At 40.9% G+C, this 19,944-nt stretch overlaps 1 protein-coding gene across 1 annotated transcript in view; it reads left to right on the top strand.

The window, feature by feature from the left end:
* The window catches only part of LOC134540815 (uncharacterized), a 125,522-nt gene that overhangs the window by 98,108 nt on the left and 7,470 nt on the right, over positions 1-19,944 (top strand). Inside the window, exons 7-14 of the mRNA XM_063383764.1 lie at positions 3,902-3,976; positions 6,052-6,189; positions 8,862-8,926; positions 9,190-9,801; positions 13,028-13,160; positions 14,315-14,445; positions 15,651-15,788; positions 16,655-17,218. Of these exons, the coding sequence (XP_063239834.1) occupies positions 3,902-3,976; positions 6,052-6,189; positions 8,862-8,926; positions 9,190-9,801; positions 13,028-13,160; positions 14,315-14,445; positions 15,651-15,788; positions 16,655-17,218 (1,856 nt within the window). The remainder of the gene's footprint in view (positions 1-3,901; positions 3,977-6,051; positions 6,190-8,861; positions 8,927-9,189; positions 9,802-13,027; positions 13,161-14,314; positions 14,446-15,650; positions 15,789-16,654; positions 17,219-19,944) is intronic.

The following is a 19,944-nucleotide window of genomic DNA, read 5'->3' as shown; positions in this document are numbered from 1 at the left end:
TCACTTCTACCCTCTCGTGAATCACTGTACTTAACATTCTCTAATGGATTTTTTTTATCTCTGATCCGGATTTAGTGATCTCTGTTAATCCTCGCGTGAAATTGGGGGGGGGGGGGGGGAAGGGAAATATTTATATACTTTTGATTATAGTTACAAGTTAGTACCTCAGACCAGATTGAGCTGAAGTTCAAATTTGAATTTTTTTTTGTTTTTGTTGTATAGTGTTTCAAAAAAAGTTTTGTTTCCTATTGAACCATGACATTGTAACTTGCCCGAAGATTCAGTTGAGCCAAGCAAATGAGTCCAGTTATGATATTGTGTACCTTTGGCCGGCCACTATTGTGGTTGGTGGAAAACACGGTAGGTATCATTGAAAGAGTAGGGTTTTTTTTTTTTTTTTTTTCACTTGCCTGTAGTGTTCACCCATTGTGACTGGTTTGTTTGTTTGTTTATGGGGGAACTGAATTGCCTGCAGCTAATTTTGACGAATTTTAGTGGAACAATCTTATTATTATTATTATTATTTTAATAAGGAAATAGGTAAAAACTGGGTCACACATACAGGGATATCTTTAAAGGTATACCATGCTTGCTATGCCCCAAACAAGACATACACCACAGTCCATACCGGCTGCTACCCCACTGATTGTATCGGGGCTTCCACAGAGCTTTTATGTAATCTTGCCCATGGACACTTTCGAATGAGTTGGGGGGGGGGGGGTCTTAGCCCCCTCCCCCATCACCACCAACTTCTCATTTCCATGGGACAATTTAATTACAAACAAAACTATTGTTCTTGAATAATTAGTGGTCCAATGTAGATGGATCTGGTCCCCTCATCACATGTGTGTGACATGTGTGTGACATGTGGTTGGAGCATGCAGATGCAGTGTTGCCATCCTTAAGGCACTTCATCAGTAAAGACAGGCATGGAAAAAAAACTGCATTGTTTGTATGCTGGCATCTAGACACAAACCATTATTAATAAATATTTGTGTTTGTAACAAAATTGAATTACGAAAGATTTGCAAAGTTTTGCAAAAAAAAAAAAAAAAAAAAACTAACTTTAATTCTGTTTTTAATATTGGAGAGAATTATATTAACATTTATAAGTAGAAATATGAACTCTCTCATGCCATGTTCATTTTTAAATTTTTGTCATTACTTTCATTTAAGGACTGTCTCTAAAATTGTAATTTGATTTATGGCTTTGTCATGAATATTACCAACAGATGTTCAATTTCTGTAATATAGAGGCTGTGAAATGTTGAACATGGGATAATAATTACAAAGATGCAACATTTAACAATAAACTTAAATAAAGTTGGTTACTTAAAAAAATAAATAAAAGAAGGCACTCTATTTTTTTTTTTGTAAATTCTAAATATGAATATTAATCCTGGTTAAAAATAAATTTTATTGAATGATGTTGTATATAGGGTAAAATTTGTTTATCACATAATCAGTTCTAATATTACAAACGTAAAAAAAAAATTCTTTTGTTACTTCAATATTGTGTTTTATAAAATACTAGCGACCCACCCCGGCTTCGCACGGGTGCAATGCTGATACTAAATATACTACAGAATCACTACATAGTATAAAACCAAGTCGCTTTCCGCTGTCTGTCTGTCTGTCTTTATATACAACGTTCACAGCTTTTTTGTCATTAGACAATACAAACATGTTTTCTTTAGAGGTTACTCTTGAAAGAGAGACATATAATTGGCCATGTGAAAAACACTCAACGCTCAAATCTAAGCCTGCAACATTGAAAGTTTGACCCTCCGATTTATTAATGGTCATTGCAAAAGATATCTTTACCGGAATTTGTAGGCGTTTAAATTGGAACGGTAAATCCAATGTTATCAGAGGAATTCGGGGAATCAATACATCTTCTCCGGTACCACATCCGGTGAGTATTGTGCACTCTATTATGAAAGTTTTTAGTGATTTTACTAGCAAATGCGTGCCATTGCAAAGTTTAGGTGGAATTCAGGTTTCTTAATAAAACAACATGACAACCTACTTTGATCTATATTAAATACACAATGTATTTAAGGTACTTAATTGGATAATGATTAATGCTGTATTGCTTAAAATCGCTTCGTAAATAAGCCATTATTTCTCGTAAAAAGTAAAAGATAAAAAAGGGTTATTGTGGGTTATCCTTAAGAGATAGACATATACCATCACGGACCTTTTTGTAGACCTTTTTAAGGTGTACAATACTGTAGTACATTATTTTGATCTATCTCGTAGGGTTCAGCCAGCGTTTGCAATGTAAGCGCAAAAAAATGTGTTTATTTACGACATCACATTAGAAACCTCTAAAATTATCAGTGTTTCTCTACTATATTATGCATGTATTATACATACAAACCTTCCTCTTGAATCACTCTATCTATTTAAAAAAAAAACTGCGTCAAAATTCGTTGCGTAGTTTTAAAGATCTAAGCATACATAGGGACAGACAGACAGCGGGAAGCGACTTTGTTTGATGCTGTGTAGTGAAGTGTAATGTAGCTTTGCCAATAACACTCTTAATTCAACTTCGTGATTTGATATTCGCTTCACATAAAAACAAATAGTGTTCTCACAAGCCTAGTTGAAGTTGTAAGTACTTGCATGGTTATAAACAGAACTGATTTTTAGTTGTATGGCGTGACTTGACCTAACCACAGCTGGGGTGGATATAAATTCTGTGCATATTTATTATTACAGCTGAATTCGAAGGGGAAAAAATACTTATATTGATATAGCTAGCTGCATGTAATACACACAGTTTAACTTTGGAATGAATATTGTTTAAAAGTAAATTGTGTTTGATGGGGAAGGGGGTGGGGTTTGCAAAGTGGCATATCATCTGTGTAGAATAGAGCATGTTTCACTGTAGGATGTGTCTCACCTGTGTAGTTTAGGAAATCCACTTGTAGATCGTTGTAGTATGCAGTGTTAAACCAGGCACAGACTTGTTTGAGATTTAGACACCTTAAATAAAATTTCTCAATGATAAAATGGTTTTTTTTTTGTATTTAAGGAAATATGAAGTATTAGTTTTAAGAATGGCTGGGAATGGTGTATGTACTGCATTATTTTGATTAGTCTAGCTGTATGCATCTCGGAATGTTTTGTTTGAAAATAGTTTGTACTGAAGCTTTTGTTATTTCAAATAGACGGATGATTGAAGGCTGTCAAGTTCACCAAAATATCAGTCTGTTATTGTAGACGTATAGAGCTGTTTAGTTTATTATTTACTCGTTGCATACACCTGTGGGGGGGGGGGGGGGGGAAATTCAGGTGGTGTAGAATTAGAGAATGTCAAGTTTGCCGAGCAAAGGGGGTGACAGGGGTGGTTGTGTGATCAGTGACTAAATCTCTTGCCTCACACTGAGCTGGTCCATGTTAAGACCCTGCGGGTCGAGACTTAAATATTTCACAAGTGGGAAATGCCTGGCGTCCCAGGCCAACCTATGGTTATTTTGATTTTTACTTAATTTGTTATTGGCATGCTTAAAACTCATGTCTTTTGAGTTTGCTCATTTTCTGTTGCCCAAGTAATTTTGTTTTGGCTGAATACCATGTTAAAAAAAATAAAGAAATACTTTCAATTTTGTTTTATCGAGTTGATGTTTATTTATTTAGATAACTATTTTTGGAGTATTTATGAAAGGGCTCCAAGAATCGGAACAGTTGACATTTTATATTGCGAAAAAATGGAAAGCTCTTAAAATTTTACAATTTCTTGTAATCGCACTATTTGGGACTGTCACAGTTTTTTTTTTAAGTGTTACGTTTGTTTCATAAATAAAAATTAAATGTTCTTTAAAGAATTTCCAGCCTTCTCTAGTAACCTCTTTTCGTTTGTAATTTTTTTGTTGTATCTTTTTTTCCTATGTAGAGCCTGCTGCCTTAGACAAGGATGTATCTAGTGACGTTGCACCGAAACCATCTTCCGCATTGTGGCCTGAACTGAGTAAGATATACTTTCTGTGTCTGCACTGACAAGTTATATTTTGTGAAGCTTTGTGAATGCGTGTGTGGTCATACCTGATGCAAATTGGAAGTTAGGAAGCTATCGTACAACTTAACTCGTAAAGTTGTTGTGGAAAAAATGTTTCTGTGACAATAAGGATTTCAAATAAATAATTTAAAGTTTATTGTAAATGGGTTAAAATGAAAAAGCTTATCTATGAAATCAATAGAAATTTGTAGTATATTAAGAGAAAACAGAGGTAATATTTTTACTACTGTAAAACATTTGTTGTCTAAAGGTTATTTTTAGTCTAAAGGAAGTCCTTGAGTTGACTGACGATTTTCATTTTGTCTGTCTTGGCTACTGAGGAACGCGGGATTTCCAGGTTTAAATAAGTACTTACACCACAAGTGTCATGAACTCAACGTGATCACTTGGGTACTGCCTTACTGACACATACTGTACACGTAGGGTGCAACTGCGTGCTGTACTGCCTCAACATTATTCAAACAACTTGCACAAAAAAACACACTCTCTCACACACTTTCACCCTCTCTCTCTCTCAATCTTACCCTCTCACTCACTGTCTCTCATTCTTTCTCTTTCTCACTCTTACTCTTGCTTTCTTACTCTCTCTCACTCTCACACACAGTTTTGTGCTTGAATCAGCTCGGTGCGTGGTGGTAGAACTGTCTGGCGATGGTTGGCTGGTAACTCGTGCTAGCTGACGGGAACGTGGGAGGGGAGGGGGGGAACTGCTGGCTTGCATGTGTACCTATGTACGTCTCAGCACTGCTTGCTGTACTTTTCCCACTGTGAGGTCCATTAGAGTCGTTCTAATCGAGCGTATCGTGTGAATTAACAAGAAAGGTTTAGTGAATGTAACATTATCTGAGTTGAACTTCTCTGGAGGAAAACTTGCAGCCTGCATTTGTTTGCCGGCCAGTGGTGCAATTTTTGCAGTGTGCTATTTACGTTAACAGACAGTTGTGACCAATTTTCACCTACAAAATTTTCCGTAATTCATATTCAGTTGATAAACGTGGAATGCCACAATTTCATATTGCATGTTTTCTTAAAAATTTTAATTTGTAGATATCATTACAACAAAATTTCAAGTGATGGAATTTAAAAAAAAATTAAATAATTGATGCATCAATTTTCAAGTTTACATACCTTTGGTAATAATTAGGCTGTAACCCAAATTATCTATCTTTTCCATTAAGCATATCTTACACATTTTTATTGCCTGATTTTCTGAATAAGGCTGTGTATCAAAACATGCTACTGAGAGAATGTTTAGTTATTTATTCGGTAGGACAATGATTTCCCTTATACGGGGAGGTCTGGTGGATGACACATTTATTTGCCACATATTTTATTGGCTTATTTCCAGCCCCTATTATTTCAATTGAATAATTTTGCTACAGCCACAAATTTCGGAGTGGTCAAAGAACTTTGTTCAATTTAACATAATCAAGATGCCCATTGTTCTATCTGGAGTATTGTGTATATTATTTACAATATGAATGTTGTCCAGCTCCAACTTCAGTCGCGTACGATCCTCGGGAAACAGTTCGGACCACAAGTCGTCAAATGATGTGCAGCTAAAGTTTTCATGTTGAATTCAGACTCGTCCTGTATGGACGTTTAGTAATCCGGCTTGATGGCCTTCCGCTTTGTTTCGGGAGTATCTCTCTGTATATTTGTGTATCTCCCTCTCTGTATCTGTCTATATCTTCCTATCTGTATCTTTACATTTGCAAAACAGAAAATGAACACAACAAACATTCATTTATACATATGTATATATATTTTTTATCTATCTTTTTATCTGTCGCAGGTGTGACAGAGGTATATATAAACATGTGTGTATTCAAATGCATCGTTGTTTCAAAATTTCAAAGCAATCTGTGAAGAAATTTCTTTGAGATTTTAAGATTTTGGATGAATAACATTTACATTTTTATCTATGTAGATGGATGGATATTTGCAGGGCATGTAGTCACCTAACACACATGAACACTCTCTGGTGCTCGTGTGAAGTGAACGTGTGTGGTGGTCTCTGCTCGCAGGCCCGGCCGTGTGCGACGAGAGTGTTCTGGAGAACAGCACCGGCCGCTGTTCCCCCGTGCTGTGGGGCGAGGGAGGTAAGACGGTGTCCCCTTCTCGTCTCTGGTACAAGCTGGTGTGGCCAGCTCATGAGTTACGAGGTAGTCACTGTGTGTTGTAGCATCTTAGGTTTATAGATGGGTAAAAACATAGCTTTCTAATATTTTCACATATATAGATGTATAGAAATAGGCATTTAGAGGTAGGTAATATATATTTATGTATTTAGAGAGAGATTAAGATATATATCTTTATCTCTGTAATTCTCATATATATATATATATATATATATATATATATATATACATACATACATACATACATACATACATACATACATACATACATACATACATACATACATACATACATACATACATACATACATACATACATACATACATACATACATACATACATACATACATACATACATACATACATACATACATACATACATACATACATACATACATACATACATACATACATACATACATACATACATACATACATACATACATACATACATACATACATACATACATACATACATACATACATACATACATACATACATACATACATACATACATACATACATACATACATACATACATACATACATACATACATACATACATACATACATACATACATACATACATACATACATACATACATACATACATACATACATACATACATACATACATACATACATACATACATACATACATACATACATACATACATACATACATACATACATACATACATACATACATACATACATACATACATACATACATACATACATACATACATACATACATACATACATACATACATACATACATACATACATACATACATACATACATATATATATAAAATAAAGAGGGGCGATGTGTGTGTGTGTATATACAGGTTAATTATAAAGTCCGTGAAACATTTAATGAAATCGGTACAGCGAAATGGATAAGAATAATGTAAAAATTATATACTGTGTGAAAGAACAACTCTCAAAGTTTTTTTTAATCAAGCGTCAAAAAGCTATTTTAAAAAACAACCGACAGGGGCGCTAGTGCATGTAGTTGCTGAAAATGGCTGTGAGAAAGCCTTTTGTTTGCTTGAATACGCCCGTAGCGAACTGGTAGTGAGTGTCCAAAGAGCTTTCTGTGGCAAGTTTTAACAAAACACCACCAGTTTACAATAGTATAATGAAGTGGTACAAGAAATTCGAGGAAGACGGCTGTTTGTGCGACGCAAAACGGTCGGGTCGGCCAGGCGTGTCACAACAGACAGTGGATTGTGTACGGGACGTGATGGTGCGGAGTCCCAAGAAGTCAACTTATCGGGCTAGTGCAGAATTGAACATCCCTCAGCCAACAGCGTGGAAAATTCTTCGTGAGCAATTAAGAGTGAAGCCGTACAAATTGCAGCTTCTGCAAGTCATCAGCCACTATGACAAATTTCTCCGACTGCAGTTCTGCATTCCCATGCAGAACCGTCTTGAAGACGATGACTTTGCAAGCAAATTAATTTTCAATGACGAAGCCACTTTTCATCTCTCGGGAAGAGTCAACCGGCACAACACACGAATTTGGGGGACAGAGAATCCACATGCAACTCTCGAACACGTCCGAGTTTCGCCAAAAGTTAACGTGTTCTGTGCCATGTCAAACAAGACAGTTTATGGCCCCTTCTTCTTTACTGAGAGAACTGTCACTGGTATCACCTACCTCGACATGCTGCAATTGTGGCTTATGCCACAACTTGAAGCTGATAACAGGGACTTCATCTTCCAACAAGATGGTGCTCCACCTCATTACCACAATGTGGTACGAGATTATCTGAATGAGACGTTGCCACATTGCTGGATGGGCCGTGGGGCGGCCGCTGACCAAGTGCTACTCCTGTGGCCACCACAATCACCGGACTAGACACCTTGCGTTTTTTTCTTGTGGGGATACATCAAGGTTAGTGTTTATGTTCCACCTCTACCACAGAACCTTGACGAATTGAGACACCACATCGTAGCAGCTGCTCTTACCATCACTCCTTATATTCTGGGTCGGGTATGGGCAGGATTGGACTATCGATTTGATGTGTGTCGTGTGATGCAAGGTGGACACATAGAACATTTATAACTAGTGAAAAAAAAACTTTGAGAGCTTTTCTTTCATGTGTTTTATATAATTTGTTACATAATTCTTAGCCATTTCACTGTACCGATTTTTTTAAATTTTTCACGGACTTTATAATTATCCTGTATATATATATAAATATATAAATGAAAATAAGTACGAGAATTAGAGAGAAAGAGAGAGAGATGCTTTGTATATGTGTCCCTACGTCAAACAAATTACAAAAAAAAAAAATTGATTGAGGCATTGAAACACATGCCGGCCGTTAGCTAGTATTTAAATTAATCAGTTTCTGTAAAATAAATCTTTCATCTCATCTTATACATCTTGTGTTAGTATCGTTATGCTCTTTTATAGTAATTTATTTTTGAATTATGATTCTTCAAAAGAGTTATTTTTGTGTTAAAAAATATTATTTACCTGAGGTAAGCTGGGGTGTGTTGCTTATTATATATATTTGTGTGTGTGTGTGTGTATGATTCTCTGAGAACAAAAATGAGCAAGACAATTTCTTTAAAAGCCTCTGAAAAGTCCTGGGAGGGATTGCCTAGGTATGTTGTAGACATTTGTTTTTCCCCATTCATGATTCCTGGTTAATATTTTATGGTTCCTTTGTTTTATAGGTGGAGAAGCATGTAATTCTTTCCCCTCGATAAGGATAGAGAGTGTTGTTAGTCTCAACCCTGAGGTGAGTAAAATTGTGTTTTGTTTTGGTTGTTTTTTAGTAACGTGACCAGTGCGCTGAATATGAACACTCGTGTTGCTGTTGAAATACGTAGGTCTTGGACATTAATGCTATATGTAAATTTGGTGATTTAAGCAAGTCTCGAAATTTAAGCTATTTTGATACATTTCATGAGATTTTAACCTTGCAATTTTTCCTGTATTTTTGGATACAAGTTTTACTGCGGCTCTTGTGTGGACTTGGACGGGTGTTGTTTTCCTGCGCAGGCGAACAAACAAGACGACGGCGCCGCAGGGTCTCGGAGCCCCTCCGGGGGTGGCGTCACCAAGAAGCCGTGCTCGCGGCTGCAAGTGGACGCGCGGCTGGTGGCGCTCGGCAGCACGCCGAGTGCCGTGCGCCCCAAGGCCAAGGCGCCGGCCGCGCCGAGCGTGCTGAAGCCGCAGCCGAGCGTCAGCCCGAGCCGCGTGGCCGTGATCAAGCCGCTGGGCAGCGAGGCGCGGCGCAAGGACGCGGCCCCCGCGCAGAAGACCACGACGGCCCAGCGCTCGGTGAAGAGCTCCAAGAGCCCGGACGCGTACCGTGCCATGCTGGAGCCGGCGAAGCTGCAGCGGCTGTTCAAGTGCATGCACCCGACATGCGAGTTCGCGACGGGCGCGGAGGCGCGGTTCGTGGCGCACGCCCGCGTGCACGAGCGCGCGCTTGGGCCCGCGGCCAGGGCGCGGCTGCAGGACTGGAACCGCTGCGCCTACTGCTGCGAGGCGTGTGCGACGGCCGGCGAGCTGGTGGCCCATGTGGCGCGGGAGCACGGCTACTGCCTGTACCAGTGCGCGTACTGCTTCTTCCGCGCCATGTCGCCCACCTACGTGCTGCTGCACCAGGTCAGTCCCTGCTCCACTTCACATTCTTCTCCGTGCAGTGCGCTTTGAAACCCTGTCATGGCTCCGTTCCCGGGTAGGCAGGCCACTAAGAAGCATTCATCCCTGATACGCAAAATGATCGTTCACATCTGCCTGCTGTCAATTTATAAAAGTATCATTTTTTGCTTATAATTTATGAAATTAATTCAGGAAAGAAAGTTGCAGGAATATATGAATCAGATACAGGGTGTCTACTGACCTGGAATACCTGGAAAACCTGGAAAAATCAGGGAATATTGTAATCAGGGAAAAATCAGGGAATTTTTGTTTGGTAGGTTGTAGTTGGCAATACGTTTTTTGTTTATTGATCTGCTTGCATTGACGTAGCATCAAGTGAATTGCGCCCAATTTTTTTATTTTTGAATGGAAAATAACGAACAGTTCCCACATCCATTTTCTTTTATTTACCATCGGATTCGGAAGTGGCGTTAAATCATGTGATACAAACTGGTTCAAGCTGGTCTGTTATCCTGCTGACGTACGTACTGCAGCATGTGCTTCCCACGTTCTGATTATACCGACAGGTGCATCAATGGATGCCTTCAATGTAAACTGGGCATTTTTGTTAGCTTTGAAAATACATATCACAGACACTTTTGGTGAAGATTCGCCATCATTGCTACAAAATTGGTAGCTGTGGGCTTCATACGGTCCATGGTGCTTTCAAAACTGGAATTTCTGCTATACAATTAGACGTTGTTAGTTTTTTGAGGCACAGTTACTATTTGTTTATGCATGTACCTACCTGCAAGGAGGGCAGATTACATTAGAATAACTGGATCAGAGCTTTTTTCCAAGAAATTTTGTGCAATCAGATGGAATACTGCAGTTGCTGAGTGTGCCATGAAAACGTTACCCCACCTAAAGAAATTTGTTAGTGAAGTTTCTATTTCATCTGTGTCTTTCAGTGTAGTGAAAAGTGCTCTTGAAGAAAGTAAAATTGACATTCTTCTACTCTTTGGCATCAGAGCGGGAATTGTTTCTCACAATGTTCCAAAGTGAAGCACCCATGGCACCTTTTCTCTATGATTCACTGGTAGACATTTTATTAGCTTTGGCAGGAAAGTTTTTTAAACCAAAGGTACTGAAGAGCTTTAGGGAGAAACACAATGTATCTCGGTTGGATGTAGATAACCAGGAAAATCTATTGACTGCTAACAATATCAAGTTGGGTTATGCAGTACGCCATGCTATCAAGAAAGAGAAATTACCAGTAAAGTCTGTCCTGTTACTGAAAAATGATGTTAGGACTTGTCTAAAGGTTATGGTAAAAAAACTTCAAGACTAAAGTCCCCTGAAGTACAAACTTACCAAGGGACTTTCCTGCTTATGTCCGTCTGTGGCTTTAAATTCGGGTGTGAGGAAACAGCGTGTGAATTACAGTTTAGAATGTTGTCTTCAAAACAAGTGGCTATAAGGACAAGAAGCTGATAACATTGAGTGATCATATCAGTTGGTATGTTCCTCGCAAGATTCTGAAGCACTGTTCTCGTCTTTTCTCGAGAAGACTGGCACCTTGATCACTTGTGGATGCTCATTCTTAAGGCATATACAGTAGCTGCCAAAACAGGCCTTCTAAAGTTTGTGAGGATGATGTTGGTACTTTCCCATGGAAATGCATCATTGGAAAGAGGATTTTCAGTAAATTCTAATTTGCTGACTGAAAACTTGCAGGAAGAAATACTGATCGCACAAAGACAGATGTAAGAAAAGGAAGCTACAGACAAGAAGAAGGCAGAAAAAGAAGAGTTGAAGAGGAGATCAAGGCATTGCAGTTGAAGAAGGCTCGAGTGTTCGATTTGGCTCACTCTGAAGCAAGTACAATAGACGCAAAAGTTGAGTCACTGCAAAATTGATGGGAGCTTCCTTCTACTTATGTTTTTGCAAAAGTAAGTGTTTGAAATATTTGAGCAGCATGTTTTATTTGCCATCAATTGAGTCACTTTGGCCACGTCTGGAAGAAGGTATTTTTTTACTAATTTAAGTGAGTTGAAATACTTTGAAACCCGTCAATGTACTGTTATGCAGTTTTTTCAGTTTCGTGGAATGTCGTAATTGTGTTACAGAAAACCTGGAAAAGTTCAGTTTTAGACCTGGAAAACCTGGAAAAATCAGGGAATTTCATTTACTAGATCTGGTAGACACCCTGCAGATATGACTGGAATCATTCCCTTGATGGGAGAAGCAGCTATGTCACCACAGAACCATGGACAGGCTGGTGCAGTTGTTCCTCGCCCGCCTCATCTCGCCGGAGACGAGAGGTCTGTCCCTGGCTCCTGCAGCAGGGATCGCTAACACTCCACACTCCATGCTCCTGTCGTGAGGGTAACGTCTCTAAACAAAGACTGGCCCTTTTGGGCCGTACCACCAGGGCTCAGCAGTCAAATCGCCCAGAAAGGTTTCAACCGCATCTGCTGTTGCCCGCAGATTCCGCCCTTTCACCACCTCTGGTCTCAGCCAGGTACTAGTTGAGGATACCTGAGGCGGAGTAGCGCCCGGCAGAGTCCTCGATGCTGGTCTTGCGACCACCCACCGGTGCCACGAGCAGGCAGAGCGGAGAGGCTGTATGTCCGCATCCAAGCACCCATTCTGTGGGATACTAGAACTGGCAACAGCTCCGACACTTCTCCACGGAGGCCATTCCTGTTACCCCCGATGGAGTCAGACCCACTCCCATGCTGCTCCTTCCTAAAAGTTATTCTGAAGTAATAAGTGAAAATGAAATTATTTAGACAGCCTTTTTCAAATGCAAATCATTTAATAAATGGTTGACATGCTGCTATTCTAATATGTTGTAACAGCAGGTTATCCACATACTGGAGAGTTGGAGGAAATAAGGGAAAAGTTAGGGGATTTTGAAAATTTGTTGGAGGAATTTTTGCAGGAATTTTCATGCTCCAGACTATATTCACTCGGACTGAAAGAATTTTATTTCCATGGGAGTGTTTTATGTTTTAGTGCAGTGTCATAAACACTATAAAAGTGTTGTATGTAAGGTTCTGTTGAAATAGATCTCCTATGGGTATGGTGGAGGCTGGTTTTTTGTTATTTATTTCAGAATATTGTAAGAAATGGGGAAATTTGTAATGGAGAGTCGGAGAAAAGTGAGAAAATGTTTAATTACAGATTAGTTAGTTTGCCCTGCGGACAGCGCGGTAAGAGTGTCGTTCGTGCTCTGCCCCTCCAGAAGTCGAGCCACGTCCGAGAGGCGGTCGCCATCATCATCGACCAGAGGCGACGGAAGATGCCCGAGCTCAAAGACTTCCCCGACAAGAGAGAGAACAGGAAGAGCGTGGTGCTGCCTTACGTCTGCGCACAAGGTACCTCGCCGTTACTCTTCCTGCTCCTTGAAGCTGTGTGCCACGTAGAGACTCGGGTGATATCTTCCTGCGGTGTGCGGCTGCCGTGCCAGTTAGGAGTGAGACTTCGCACTTGGTAATCCACTCGAGCAATCAAACAAAATATTCAGAAGGTAACTTGCAATAACATATTAAGGAACACTCAAACACTAAATTTTCTGAATTCTAAATGAATTTTTAAGGAAAAAATTACTTTTCTTTTCCAGCGCAATGAGAAATGCAGCATTGCAGAGATGTCCGAGCACTCCCTTCGCCACCATGGAGGGCCCCAATTCCTGAACGTTGCACTTTTCGTTATGCTCTCAATCTCACAAAATACATCTGACGGATAATTTTTTAATTTCACGAAATCATAATTTCATTATAAGTTTCATTTGTGTAATAAAAATAATTAAAAAACCGTTGGATGCCAAACAGCAGTGAGACTGCAGTGTGAGATAAGAGACCAAGCGGTGCTACACAGCGTGCAGGATTGTGCTGCTGTCCTGGTGTCTGGTCCGCTCGTCCAGCTTTCTGGGAAGTCTGCCTCCCAAATCACCTATGTATGAAACCCTTTGTTTATTTTATTTTTTCTAAACAAATTTTTTTGGGGGGGGGGGGGGGGAAGGTAATTAAGTCTTTGTGTATACATTTTACGCGTGACTTATTTCTAATTTTACTTACATGAAAATCTCTCGGTTAATGGTAATGGCATGATAATGAATGAACCAACTGCGTGCTTGGGACTTGGGACAGACCCTTCAACTTTTTTACAGGATGTCTGCAGATCACAAATGTTACTGAGAAGTAAATTTGACAAAATATTCTACCAAAGCCCATGGATAAAAAAAAATTATTTGTTTTATTATGTATCTCTTACTGAATAATGTTCTCGCACCTCTATTTTTATTGTTCCGATTGTGTGGGTTTTAAACCAACATATTGCAAATTATTATATCGTAAAAATGCAGCATATAAATTTTACTATTGTTTTGGTGGAGTAAGTATTACAAAACCGCTTTTATAAAAATGCAAACAATAACACCCGAAACCTCTGTTTTAAAAACGAATCTGCACTAGAAATAAAGCCATGAAATGCTGTGTGTAATGAGTGAACGTGGAGCGTATTTGCGCAGGGACGTGCGGGGCCAGGTTCTACCCGTGCGAGGACTACCTCACGCACTTGAAGACGGTGCACACGCAGGTCACCATCTACTCCTGCCACCTGTGCGAGTGCAAGAGCATGAAGCCCGACGCGCTCCTCTCGGTGAGTGCCCGCTCCCACTCCGACACTTGCCACGCTCCTCTCGGTGAGTACCCGCTCCCGCTCCGACACTTTCCGCGCTCCTCTCGGTGAGTACCCGCTCCCGCTCCGACACTTGCCGCGCTCCTCTCGGTGAGTCCCCGCTCCCACTCCGACACTTGCCGCGCTCCTCTCGGTGAGTACCCGCTCCCACTACGACACTTGCTGCGCTCCTCTCGGTGAGTACCCGCTCCCACTTCCTCACTTGCCGCGCTCCTCTCGGTGAGTACCCGCTCCCACTTCCTCACTTGCCGCGCTCCTCTCGGTGAGTACCCGCTCTCACTACGACACTTGCCGCGCTCCTCTCGGTGAGTACCCGCTCTCACTACGACACTTGCCGCGCTCCTCTCGGTGAGTACCCGCTCCCGCTCCGACACTTGCCGCGCTCCTCTCGGTGAGTACCCGCTCCCACTACGACACTTGCCGCGCTCCTCTCGGTGAGTACCCGCTCCCACTCCGACACTTGCCGCGCTCCTCTCGGTGAGTACCCGCTCCCACTACGACACTTGCCGCGCTCCTCTCGGTGAGTACCCGCTCCCACTCTGACACTTGCCGCGCTCCTCTCGGTGAGTACCCGCTCCCACTTCCTCACTTGCCGCGCTCCTCTCGGTGAGTACCTGCTCCCACTCCGACACTTGCCACCGGCAACTAAACGCGACAGAAACATTCAATTAGTGTGTATGAAACATGATCGGATGTCAGTAGTCATTATCATGGTCTCGTTTACTAGTACAGTAGTGAATTGTTTGTGCGCACTGGCAGCATTGGTTGTGTAGCATTGTAAACTGTGTGTTGTACAGGAAAAGATTTTAAGGTTTTTTTTTTTTACACATATGGTTGAAACTGTTGAAATGTGGTTCAGTATTTGTCATCTTGTAAGGTTGATTATCGGGACAAGGGAAAATATGTTTTGTGAGCAGGGAAATCTTTAGATTCCTGTCTGGGTCACACCCCTTTTTTTTTTTTTTTTTACAAGTGGCAGATGCTGCCATGTGAGTTGTAGTGAAAATTAAACAAATTTAATAACGACAAACGAACATGAGATGTGCGGTCAAACTCTCATGAACTCCTTCCTCTCTGCAACTTTGATCTGCCCTCGGGAGTGAGGGCGTGATGTGAGCCGTGCCTCGTGGCAGGCGTAGTGAGTGCTGGTGTTGTGTGGTTGGCAGCACTACAAGTGGCACAGCCTGTACCAGTACCAGTGCATGTACTGCCTGCACGGAGCGGACTCCGCCCTCGACATGAAGCACCACCTGTGCACCTTCCACTCGGACCAGCCGAACCGCGCCATCATCCGCATATTCCAGGTGAGCGTGCGGCCTGCTGGTGTCCCTGATTCATGTTACATTTTATTAGAAATCATGAAAAATCAACAACTGCTAAAGAAATTTAGCCTGGTAATTAAAACCCTGCCTAATTAATGTGTTATTTGAATGATTCTTGTTAATGGGAAGATAGATTTCAATCATTTTTACGGACATACGTCATTGCTGGTTTTCACTGTATGTAGTATTTAGTGGACTGCAAGAATCGACAAGAAAGTTGAATGCACAAAACACACACAGAACAATCCGCAAGATCAGTCGATGTCATGTTAGATGTCTCCTACGATGAAACGGTTGCAACGTTTCGGGAAATGGCACTTGTTCCTGTTATCAGGAACACTGATGGTGGACTTTCAACATTTTGACATTGGCTGATTTTGGCATGTTTTCTGTGTGTGTATTCGAGTAACAGGCGATTTGCCTAAAGGCGGTTTGCCTAAACATGAATTTGTCACGGCGATTTGCCTAAAGTCATTTCGCCTAAAGGCATTTTGTCTAATGTCCAATTACCTAACGGCTATTTGCCTAATGGCATTTTGCCTAACGGCGATTTGCCTAACGGCGTTTTGCCTACCCTAAACTAACCTAACGGCATTTTGCCTGTGTTTTGTCTAATGGCGTTTTGCCTAACTCCTATTTGGCCAACGGCGGTTTTCCCAACGGCATTTTGCTTAACACCTATTTGGCCTAAATGTAATTTGCCTTTAGGCAAAATGACACATGCCCATGTATTCATCTTTCTTGCCGATTCTTGTAGTCTCTCAATGTGCTGGACTGTCACTGAATGTGGAATATTGTAGAAGTGGAGTACCTTGTAGAGGGAGTCACGAGAGCCGTGGTCTGCGCAGGACTACACGCACCACTCGCACCGGCAAGTGGAGGACCTGCTCACCATCGACCTGGACGAGGGCATGGACTACACCAACCTGTTCGTGCAGTGCGCGGACGACGAGGAGGACCGCGGCGACGCGCCGCCAGCGAGCGTCGACCCTCCCCCCGCGCCCGCGCCCGTCCCCAACAAGCCCCCCAAGGCCAAGCGGCCCGCGCCGGTCGTCATCAACCTGGAGGGCCACGACCTGTTCCACTGCGGCAACAAGGGCTGCATCCACACGGCGGCCACTTCGAACGAGCTGCGCGACCACCTGTCCATGTGCGACTTTGCGCGGGAGTCGGCGGTGCTGGAGTGCGCGCACTGCGGCAAGCGCCTGAAGGCCATCGCGTCGCTGGTGGAGCACCTGCAGAGCCACGGCCCGGAGCGCTACTGCTGCAGCAGCTGCGGCTTCAAGGCGACGGTGAGCGCCGTGGTGGAGCGCCACTGCCGGCAGCTGCACCGGTACCCCGCCACGCGCGTGGAGCCCGTGTACACCGGCGAGGCTAACACCGACTCCATGTGGTTCGTCGTGCGCCCGCGGGTGAGTGCCATACTTTGTTTAATGGTTTAAAATTACAGTAAAACCCTGTTAAGAAGTTTTTCAAGGGACTGGATGCTTAAAACTTCTTAACAGGGAGAACTTCTTAACAGGGAGAACTTCTTAACAGGGAGAACTTCTTAACAGGTAGAACTTCTTAACAGGGAGAACTTCTTAACAGGGAAAACTTCTTAACAGGGAGAATTTCTTAACAGGGAAAACTTCTTAACAGGGAGAACTTCTTAACAGGGAGAACTTCTTAACAGGGAGAACTTCTTAACAGGGAGAACTTCTTAACAGGGAAAACTTCTTAACAGGGAAAAGTAATTTCCAACGTAAAAATCAATTTTATTCAAATTACATGTACTGTATTCACACAAAAATACTCTTACTATCATTGGCATGCTGGAATAACGGAATAACTAATTAGTAATTACATATTTGTTTATCAGTAAATTGAATTATTAAAACCGTATTTAATTTAATAAGCACATTAAAATAAGTATTATCAAAACACTAGCAAAAAAAAGCAATAACTTAACATTTATTGTTTTAAAACATACTTGGTTAAATTTGTTTGTTTCAACACATTTTTGAACTATTGCGTCACAAATTTTAAAACTGTATTTAATTTAATAAGCACAATAAAAAAGAATGATCAAAACACTGGCAAAAAACAATAACATTTACTGTTTTGAAAAATACTTGGTCAAAGTTGTTTGCTTCAACACATTTTCTGACTGACGCATCACAAAGTTTTCCAGTTCCCACAAACTCTTCTGCACACTATCTGGAACATTGTGTGTGCCATGAACGAATAATCTTAGCTTCTCCAGGTGGTCCAGGGCTTCAGAGTGAGTAGGCATGGAAGTGGGTTCCTCTTCATCACTGTCACCATTGTTGATCTTATCCTCAGCTACATCCATGTGCTGAGCACACAAATCCTCTGTGTGTGTCTCACATGGTAGAATTGAATCATCAACTGAGGCATATTCTTCAAAAGTGCAAGAGAAATTTAATTTTTCTTTAAGAGTTTCCCAATTTGCACTGCATGAAGCACCTGCAATTGTGTCACTGTCCTAAATTGAATCGTCAGGGAAAATATCGTCAACTTTCTGGGCACCAAAGCCTGCTTTCTTAAAGCAATTGCTGATTGTACTTGACTCGAGCATTTCCCATGATGCAGACAGAAAATGCATTGTGTCCAGGATGTTTATGTTATAACCGCTATCTTTGTCTATTTTCATTCGTGTTATACTATGTTTTATCGCATAATGATCGCACACGCGTAATGTTCGCAACCATATTTTAGGCTGTCAAAATTGGGATAAAAAAAACTTCTCGCGTAAACGTCGCATGATGTTTTTGGTCCCGCTGGTAGATGCAGAGCGCTTTGTGTAGGTATCTTTTCCGTCTAAAACGATGTATTTTAAAGTAGAAATCTAATATTTATTCGGTCATTACCACTTAATAAATTAACGGAAAAATACGAAGTTGTTTGACGTGTAAATTTTCTTATAAAGACTTTTTAAACGTTATTTCCTTTATCTGATCGTCTGCGTCGCCGCAGTGTAGGTATAATCTAAAATTTAATTTCGGTCATTACCACTTATTTATTTAATTAACGGAAATACAAAGTTATTTGACGTGTAAATTTTCTTATAAAGACGTATTTAAACGTTATTTCCTTTATCCGATTGTCTGTGTTGCCGCGGCGTACCGCTTATAAAATTGTAGCCAGCGCATCATTCATGTTTGGTTATGTTGCTTCCCGTATAGAGTGCGCGCACGTAGTCGAATATCGATATCTCGCCGAGTGCATACAACGCGCTCTCTCTGTCAGGTGCCGAGTTAACTACATTTGATAGCCCACATTTTTTCGTGGCAAGTGTGTACTACGACACATTAGTTCACGTCAGATTCAAGTGGCTTGCGTTCGCGTTAGTTTTGGTTTTTCTATTTAAAGTTGAAGAAAGGTTTTTGTTTAAGGAATTATTAATATAGATAGTTTGGCATGCTCTTGTATACTCCATCTTTTTTTAAATAAACTTACTTTCCATGAACGGGTTTTGTTTTTATGAATAACTTTACCTAACAAAAAATTTATTTTCCCCATATTCGTCGCACCCCTACTTTTCAAACTTGATTTTAGAATAAAATGTGCGACGTTTATACGAGAAAACACGGTAAGTCTTAACACAAGGCGCTTACGGAAATACGTTTTAAGAATTTTTATAATCTCCTGGTCCATAGGCTGTAGCCTGGATGTTGAATTGGCTGGGAAAAATTCAATTTGGATGTTTCTGAGGTTTGATAATTCCTTGGGATGTGCAGGGCAGTAGATCCATGAATAGCAAAATCTTCCTGTTTCTGCACCCCATCTTAGCATGCATCCAAAGCTCTCACATAATCTTCGAAAATGCTGCCTGTCATCCACGCAGACTTTTTGTTAGCATACTTACACGGTAGAGTCTTTATGTTGTTGAAACACCGTGTTTTTTTTTTTTTTTTGTTTACCTATTACTAGCAATGGCAACTTTTCCGTGCCATCCATGTTTGCACCCAGTAACACAATCTCTCTTTCCTTACTTTGTTTCCCTCCGTGGCATGTTTCACCTTTTAATACAAACGTTTTGTCAGGCAACATGTTAAAAAACAAACCACATTCGTCGACGTTAAATACATTTTTAGGTTCAAAGTCCTTTAAAATTGCAGGCAATTTTTTGTTT

The sequence above is a fragment of the Bacillus rossius genome, chromosome 17 (genome assembly GCF_032445375.1).
Source record: "Bacillus rossius redtenbacheri isolate Brsri chromosome 17, Brsri_v3, whole genome shotgun sequence".
NCBI classification, from domain to species: domain Eukaryota; kingdom Metazoa; phylum Arthropoda; class Insecta; order Phasmatodea; family Bacillidae; genus Bacillus; species Bacillus rossius.
This window is presented reverse-complemented; position numbering and strand designations above follow the sequence as displayed.